Source organism: Physeter macrocephalus, chromosome 21 (assembly GCF_002837175.3).
Source record: "Physeter macrocephalus isolate SW-GA chromosome 21, ASM283717v5, whole genome shotgun sequence".
Classification (NCBI taxonomy): domain Eukaryota; kingdom Metazoa; phylum Chordata; class Mammalia; order Artiodactyla; family Physeteridae; genus Physeter; species Physeter macrocephalus.
Window position 1 is genome coordinate 8,695,366 of NC_041234.1, and position 9,328 is coordinate 8,704,693.

The 9,328-nt window shown below is 38.1% G+C and overlaps 1 protein-coding gene across 4 annotated transcripts in view; it reads left to right on the top strand.

Moving 5' to 3' along the window:
- Window positions 1–9,328, top strand: part of POLA1 (DNA polymerase alpha 1, catalytic subunit) — a 299,996-nt gene that overhangs the window by 56,888 nt on the left and 233,780 nt on the right. For all 4 annotated transcript variants that reach the window (XM_007107041.4, XM_007107040.4, XM_028482923.2 and 1 more), the window contains 2 exons: window positions 662–811; window positions 1,225–1,347. In XM_007107041.4, coding sequence (XP_007107103.2) covers window positions 662–811; window positions 1,225–1,347 — 273 coding nt within the window. The remainder of the gene's footprint in view (window positions 1–661; window positions 812–1,224; window positions 1,348–9,328) is intronic.

Sequence of the window (9,328 nt, forward strand, 5' to 3'; positions counted from 1 at the left end):
AAATTTTAGAGATCTCTCTTAGTGTTTTTATTTCTTTTTATTTATTCATAAATTTATTTATTTTATTTTTGGCTGCGTTGGGGCTTCATTGTTGCGTGCAGGCTTTTCTCTGGTTGCAGCAAGTGGGGGCTTCTCTTATTGTGGAGCACAGGCTCTAGGCTCGCAGGCTCCAGTAGTTGTGGCGCATGGGCTTAGTTGCTTTGCCCGTGCGCATGTGGGATCTTCCTGGACCAGGGCTTGAACCCATGTCCCCTGCATTGGCAGGCGGATTCTTAATCACTGTGCCACCAGGGAAGCCCAGTGTTTTTATTTTAAAAAAACAATTTCCCCGAACATATTGCTCCCCAGTCTTGTTGAAGGGGGGAAAGGAGCATGTGTAAAAATTCATCTCTTTAAATGATACCTACATTTGTCAGTAACTGGATGGGGGAGGTACTGGGAATGATGGGCTGAGAGAATTGGAGGAGAAGAGGGCAGTATTGAGTTGTTCTGCAGCCCTCTCAGGTCTTTCTTCTACCACTCACACTTTGTTGACCTTTACTTAGACCAGAAATTAGCTTTTCAAGATGTGATCACGGGGTAAGCTCCCACAACGTATGATTTTGGGAATTCATTTCATGGAATTTTGATTTGTCTGAAATTTTCATCATGTGTTCATCAGGATGGAGAACAAGAACAGCTCCCTGAGCTGCCAGATCCAAGCTTGGAAATGGGCATTTTGCCCAGAGAGATCCGGAAACTGGTAGAGCGGAGAAGACAAGTCAAACAGCTAATGAAACAGCAAGATTTAAATCCAGACCTTGTTCTTCAGGTATCTCTTTCCACTCAGCAACCTCTGAGTGACAGTCTCACCTTTGAAAATTTGATTATCTAGGAGTGATTTAAACTTGATGCTGTGGGCAAATGCATGTGCTTATTTTAAGTTGGTGGGTAGGAAACCATTCAAAAACACTGTATGCCTCAAAATACAAGGCACGTCTATCTGCAGAACTGTATCTGAGCAACATCCTTCTGACTTCTGGGAACTTTGGAGTCTGTGTTTACTTGATTCTAGGAGGTCAGGGAATCATGGATCTGGGAGGATGGGTTGATTATGTTAAGAGTTCTTTTTTCCAGGGTTATTGTGGGTTTCCCCTTCTTATTGGTGAGCTAGAAAGCATCTAATGTAATGCTGAAGCATCTGCAAATACTTTTGTTTGTCTTTTGTCCTTGTGTGGCCTGCAGTATGACATTCGACAGAAGGCTTTGAAGCTCACGGCAAACAGTATGTATGGCTGCCTGGGATTTTCCTACAGCAGATTTTATGCCAAACCACTGGCTGCTTTGGTGACGTACAAAGGAAGGGAGGTAAATGGCGTAACAGTCCCATATCTAAAAATGAGAGTATTTTAAACTATACATGTTATGGGGTAGGAGAGCCAAAAAGTTTGTTACCTAGTTATACAGCTTCAAGTATCCCTTTCTTAGGACAAATTTGAGACAGGTATGCTTTTTTAAGTAAGGATTCATTCATTCGTCCATTTTGTGTGTGTGTGTGTGTATATTTATTTATTGAGCATCTGCTATGTGCCATGGATTGTTCTAGGTACTGGGGATAGAGTGTTGAGCAAGACGTAAAAAGTCCCTGCATCATGAGGCTCACATTCTACCTAGGGCAGGGGGTGTAGATGGGCTTGGGGTGGCGAGAGCATCATTCTGGAAAACAGAGTCTAAATAAGTGAATAAACAAATAAAGAAATAAGAGAATATGATAGAAGTAATGCTCTGCAGATAAGTAAACAGGGTGGAGGGCTAAACAATGTTAAGGTGGCTGGCTAGTTTAGCTCGGTCAGGGAAGGCTTCTTTAGGAGCTAACATGAATGAGAACTAAGTGACATAAGGGAGCTAATTTTTTTTTGCAGATATATTAGGTTGGAGTGTGAGGGAAAAGAAGAAATCAAGGAGGATGCCTCCATTTTTGTCTTCTAGCTGGTTAGCTAGTAGAACCATTTATTAAGAAGGAGAAATCTGAGGGAGAAAGATTAAGAGTTTTATCTTGGATGTGTTACCTTTGAGGCTTGTAATAGATCTGTAGGCATGTTAAGTAGGCAGCTGGATGTATCAGTTCAAGTCCCCAGTGTCAGGGATATATCGGGACTGGAGTTATAGATTGAGAGTAATAGGTTTTAGAAACATGGGCCAGATACCAAACAGATTTGAGGTACTGTCCCTTTGTAAACACTAAAAGCTTCATTTGCTTTAGCACCACGTGCATGGGTTTTCCTTAGTTTGTAAAAGAACAGTTATGTTAAATATGATATTCCATTTAACTCCAGTAAAATACTGATTTCTGTCAGTGGATTTAAGACTACTCGGTCTTAAGGAGGTAGTGGTTACGGGCAGAATGCTCACGCTGGGGCCGTGGACTCAGAGTACTCTTAGAGTAGTACTCTTAGAGTAGAGGTCGGCACACTACAGCCCATGGGCCCTATCCAGCCCGCCACCTACTTTTATAAATAAACTTTTATTGGCACACAGTCATACTCATTCGTTGAAGTATCATCTATAGCTGCTTTTGCAAGTACAGCGGCAAAGTTGAGTAGTCAAGGTGGAGACTTGCATGACCTGCAAAGCCTAAAATATTTACTCTCTGGCCCTCCAGAAAAAAAAAAAATGCTAACCCCTGCTTAGGGTCTAGATCAGGACTGTCTAATAGTACTCTGAGATGATGAAAACGTTCTCCATCTGCAATACCCAGTGCAATAGCCGCAAGCCCCAAGTGGCTAGTGAGCACTTGATAGCTGGCTGACGAAGTGGATTTTGAGTTTTATTTAATGATAATTAAAATAAATTTGACCTCAGATATCCACATGTGGCTAGTGGCTGCTGTATTGGACAGTGCAGATCTAGCTGGCATGAAACGAACAGGATATTGAGAGGTGCTCTTCTGTTGGGAGCCTACTTTCACTCCGCTGAGGGCACAGTGAGGAAGGGCAAGGCATGTATTGGACACCAGCATTATGCGAGAAGCTTTCAGATGCATTATTTCCTTAAGACCCCATAAGAATCAATTGATAGAGGCAAGAGTGTTCCAATTTTGCAGATGAGGAAGCTAATAAACTCAAAGAGGTGAAGTGTAACAAGTGACTTTTTTGGATGGGAATCCAGCTCTTCCTGACTGTAAGGCTTTTGCTACATGGGGGTTGTCTGCTCCATCTCAGGATGGCTCTCCTGTTGCTTTATATTCTGCCTCTTATTCCTAGAAGAACGTTTTTTTCTATACTCGTCTCGAGACGTGGGCCTTTTTTACTTGAGAAGATACAGGTGTTTTAGGGGCTCGTTGAAGTGAGGAAAGGATGTTTTCAGTTTCTTTGGCTAAGTTTACTTTAAAATTATTTAAATTTTATTTCTCTGTATGTATCCAGTGGCTTCTGATAGAATACCATCTTATTTTTGTATTAGGAAGTACACTCACTATGCCCCAACTGGGTGATAATACATGGGTTGACTGTTGAGATTGGATCAAGGTTACTCTTAAGTTTCTCATGAGAAGCAGTAGTTGACAATTTTCTCCCTTGGAGAGTGCCTCTTGCTGTTGGGAAATCCCTGTTGTTACATTTTCTGCATTGGCTCAGAAATCCACAAGCTTAAAAGGGCACTGTTGATAATGATAAGCCCCAAATTTGTCCAATAATCTCCCCCACTCCCCTAATCCGTTGTACTTTAATGGCAATATTTTTGTTCAGCTCGATTTTTAATGGGGAATTTAAACTCAATTTTTATTTTTCTTATTTAAAATACAACAACAAATCTTTCTAAACTATTTTTAAAAAACCCTACTCTTCCCACTAAAAAACAAAGAACTTCAGACAAATTTAGAAATAATCATATGTGATTTAAGTTCTTGGCTTCTGCTTCCCTTTGTCTCTTTCGCCTTTGCTCCTTCCCACAAATAAAAAATACAACAACGATGGGAAACGGACCTTTAAAGTAATGTGAGGTTAATGAGAAATAATAATTACACAGTTGCTTCCTGGAAATCTTATTCTAGAAGAGGATTCAAAGCCACGTACAGAAATTATTTCCTATAATAAAAATGATTGTAACGTATTGATGATAATTATTAGCACTGGCGGATGGAAGTATTTTATGTGATAATCTGTCTTTGGGTTTACTGTTTTTTTTCCGTACGTACTATTAGGTCTTTGTGAATTCAAGCATCTCTTGATTATTAAAGAGGTAGGAGGAGCAAAGTGTAAAATGAGAGTCAGTTTGCTGAGATTTTGGAATACCTTTGTAACTTATCAAACTTACCTTTTTTGTACTAAGATAGAGCAGACCAAGTAATACAGTAACCTGAAAATCCTAGAAGTTGATTGCTTTTAAAGTCCTTGTAGGATAAATTAGATTAGGGTTCAATTGGAAATTAATGAGAAGGAAACCTGGTAACATGTCGTCTGAGAAAGATTATAAAATTTTGCATTTGAATATAGATTAATACACAGTCTGGGGAGGCCTTAAGCCCCGCCCCCCCCGCCCTTTTTATTTTTAAGTCTGTTTTGTGTGTGCTCAGTTTGTTGGAATCATGCAGGTTTGGCTCTGGTGACCTAATAATTTCTGTAATCAAATGTATTATGGCTGCTAGAGTACTCAGAGTAATTACTAATTGTACTTTTAAAAACAGGTTTATAATAAAAATGCTAATAGTTGTGTCAAATGGACATCAATATTGTCTTTTCCCAGGTGTGATCTTTCACACTTAAACTCTTCTATGATTTTTAATTGCTCGGTGGTAGAGGAATTAGTTAATGGTTAAGGAATTGTATGAGGGACCTCATGGTGTGCAAGTTATTTAAAAATAATGAACTCAATGTTTCCAGAGAAGTAATATGGAAACCTGGTTGACAGATAACTTGAAAGTGAATCTATATAAATACCATCTGTATTTGTGTTTATTCTCAATGTATGTGTAGGGAGACATAAAAAAGATACTGAGCAAGTTGGTAGCAGTAAGTGGACATATATTTTAAATCACAGAGAAAACAGACTAGGTAGTCAAGTGACTGGTGTGGTAGTTGAACTGATTGTTCACTAGATGGCGATAGACACCCTGAGATCATTAATCAATTAAGGGTTTTCTTCTGTGAACAATAGTGAAAGCCATTTAGTGACACAGATCTGTCCAAATTTTTGACTTTTATTAATTTTGAAATTATTAAAGGACCAAAGGATTGTAATAGTCTAGTGTATTTAGTGTTTAAATAGTGGTGGTCTTTGAATAAAAAGTTTTAATGATAAGAACAATCATTTTATGTATCATAGCAAGCTAATTCTTCTATCAAAGAGCTAAATTCACACTTCTGGCCATGGCGCTACAATCCATGACTCCCTTGGTCACAGTATCAGGCTAATCTAAAGAGAATTGAAATGATTTTGATGTGTAGTTTTGCCTCTGAATTTGTTGGGGTTTTTTTGAGGGATTTAAAACTTACTCTATACTTATAAGCATACTCATTGCATAATCCTTAGTGTAATGGTAATATTTGTCTTTATGGAATAATTACTACTTACTGGCATTGGTATTGTCTTATTTCTGCACTCTGTTATTTCTTTGCCCTTGAGAAAATGATTTTTGGTCTGGATTTCTGATTGCATTTTAAAGTGAATGCATGCTCTAGTGTTTGGGTGTAGAGCCCATGCTTTTTCATTTTCTCACCCAGTAGGCTAAAGTGAGTCTTTGCCAGCCTGCTTGCCAACCAGTTGTAGACTGCCTAGCTTTCAATTGTGTTTGGAGCTGAAATTTGTGCATTTAGAAAATGTGTCCAAATCATTGCATGAAAACATTGCAGTCAAGCCCAGGGTAAGCCTTCCTGGGAGTCTCTTGGCCATGTGCTAGCACCTGTCAGGAGCCCTTCAGAATGGCCCTGGGATGGAGGGCTGTAGCCTTTGTTGGTGTCAGCGGCAAAAGAGAATGAGTGAATATACAGAATCTTATAATTGAGTGCTAAAGGAGACTTTCAACTTTATCTGGAAATAAGCAAAAATTTCACTTTTCCAATCTTTTTTCTTAAAGCCTAGTTTTAAAAAATTAAATGCAATAAAATATTGTAGAGACAACTAAAGACTCTTTCCTCCCCACCCTCTCTCATTTTTTTCTTTTCTTCTTCCAAGGTAACTGCTCCCTCCGGGTTGGTTTTGTCCTTTTTGCCCAGGGTTTTTTGCTTTTACAACAAATATGTGTACCTATACATGTGGTGCCTTAAAAGTTTTTACCATTTATGTGTCATGCTATCATATTTTTTGCAGTTTGCCAAAGAAAAAGTAGGGGAAAATCCCTGCTCTGTATACCAATTTTTAAGTATGTCCATGTTGATACATTTTTAGACTTGATTTATTCATGTTACCTATTGTGTAATATCTCAGTGAATAAATATAGCACAGGATGTTTTTTATTCTCCCGTTGTCCATGTTTTTAGCTTTCCTCATTTTCACTTCTTTTACTTTTTTGCTATTGCAAATGGTGCTATAGTAGACAGTGCCACATGTGCGAGAGTTTCTCTAGCGTATTACTAGGAGTGGAGTTTGCACATCTGCAAGCGGTATATGACATGTTATTGGTAGGAGCAGTCATTTAATTTATCATAGCGAGTTAATTCTTTCAAATAGCTAAATTCATATTTATGGCCATGGGACTACAATACATGACTCCCTCAGTCGCAGAATCAGAGGTTAATTTAAAAACAGTTGGGAATAATTTTGATATACAATTTTACCTTTTTGAATTTGTTGTGTATTTTTCTACTGAGGGATTTTTAGACTTCTTAGATACTTGTAAACATGCTTGTTGCATCATCCTTAGTGTTCCACACCTTTGTCAACACTTGTTATTATCAGAATTAAAATTTTTTGCCAGTCTCCTGAGTGTGAAGTGGTATCTCAATGTGATTTTAATTTGCCATTTCCCCAAGTATTAGTTAAGGTGAGCATCCTTTCATGTGTTTTAACTCTTCAGTTTTCTTTTTTTCAGTGTGATTTGCCTGTGTGCATATAGGTCCTATTTCACTGGGTTGTATGTCTCTTAGTATTTCTTCTTAGGTATTCAAAGGCTAGTTCTTTTTTGGTCATTTTTGTTGCAGATATCTTTTAGTCTGTGACTTACCTTTTTAACTTTATTTGTGGTCTTTTCTTGTGCAGAAGTTTTTAAATTTATTGTCAAATATTTGGTTTCTTCCCCCTTGTACACTGTGTTGTTTTTTTCCTTAAGAAACCTTTCCCTCCTTCAGTGACATAGACATTCTCTCTTATTTTCTTCTAAAAGTTGCAAGCTTTGGCTTTTCTTGTTCAGGTCTTAAACCCTTCTGGGAATTATTTTTAGGGATCGTGTAAGTTAGGGATCTAACTGTATTTGTCTTTTTGCTTCCTGTGGAGTTGTTGAACCTATTCTTCTATTCCGGGGTCGAGAACCTAGAACTCCCAGGCTATCTCCTGTCCACTGCTTCTTTTGTGTAAATAAAATTTTATTGGGACACAGCCACACCCACTTGTTTTATGGCTGCAGTTGTGTTCTGTTACAGTGGCAGAATTGATTAGTGCCCAGAGAGCCTGAATGACCTGCAAAGCCTAAAATATGTACTTTCTGGCCCTTTACAGAAAAAATTGGTGGACCTCTGGTCTATAAGAGAGTCACGTATAATAGAAAAGTCACTCTCATTTCTAACAGCATCAGTCATAGTGGGTGAAAGTAGAGGAAAGCACACTCAAAGTAGTAAGAAGGAAGGAAAGCAATCTTTCGGACATCTAAAAAAACATAGATTTTCAAGTTTTATCTGTTTATATTGTCATATGAGAACTTCTCATAGAAGCAGAGCGAATGTCTGTGACTCCTCAAGTTGCATGTGACATTTTATGTGTCTGTGCATGTGTGTGCTTTTTTGGGGAAAGGGTGCATAGCATTTAAGAGATTCTCAAAGGGCACCATGATGCAAAAATGCTAAAGAACTGGTGGTTCTTATATTTCTTCATTTCTGCCCTCGTAGGTTGAGGGGACACTTTGGTCTTAAAAACGTATGCTTTTGTTACCTAAAACATGGCAGTATGAAGAATTTCCTTGCCAGACCAGACTCATGGAAACTGTGTGGGTGGTAGGAGGGGAAGAGTTCTAATTCTGTCTCCAGGATTTAATAGCCACCATTAAGACTACTTTTAACTTCAGCTGACCTACTAACATTTCGGTTTTTTTTTTTTAATATAAGAAGATAATTTCTCTTAAGGCTGAAAGTGAAGGTTTAATATATTTTGGCGCAATATGTTTTACGTTAAAAAAAGCAATATCCTTTTTCAGTGATTACAGATTACTTACCACTTTGAAGTTGTTTACATTATAATATTCTAAGCCAGAGAAACTTTAAATTCCCTTTTTATTGTTGTATTTCAGGGATGTTTGGGTTCTAAATTCTTGGCAGTTCTTCATACTATTCAACTTTATTAATTCATATCTACTAATTCAGAATTGGTGGTAATTCAGATGGAATGAGTTGAAATTCTTCATAGTACAAATTAATAGCAAATTTAGAGCCGAGGTTCTTTTTATATACCTTTAACTTCTATAGAAACACCTGTTTTCCGTCAGGTAAGTGGCATCTTAACTGCAGATTATTTATATGGGTGAACTTTTACTAATTAACATCTATATTTGCTTGTCCCTTTGTCTGTATCCTTTCTGAAATTGGTGAAAGTAATGTTGGTAAATATAAAGCTAAGAAGAGGAAACACCTTGGAAATAGCCCATGGAAGGCCAGTTCAAATTATGATAAAGTAGACATTCAGTAATTTGAGAGAAATGCAATGACAAAAAAATTTCAAATGTATAGAATAATCTATGCTGTATGAACGCAGTATTGCGCTGTATAAATAAGTGGGTTACATTTAGGCCTGGTTTGAATTTATGTACTTGAACACACATAATAGTTCTTTCAAAATGGCTAAAACTTTAGACTTTGAAAAAGAAATTCAGAAGAACGTTATCCCTCTCTCTTAATGTTTGGAACCTATCCCCTCCAAGATGCCTGGACATCTGCCTTTGTGTGCTCTTTGGGTTTTGAACGTTGCAATGTATAGGTTTAGGAGCAAACGGGCGGTCGATGTTAGAGGTAGCTGGGAAGAGGGAGACAGGGTCAAGTCCTGCCTGTGAACCGGGCTGGGTCTGTGAGCAAGTCTTTGTCAGAAAGGGTAAGCTGGGAGGAAGTGAGAGAGTGGCATGGACATATATACACTACCAAATGTAAATTAGATAGCTAGTGGGAAGCTGCCGCATAGCACAGGGAGATCACCTCTGTGCTTGGTGACCACC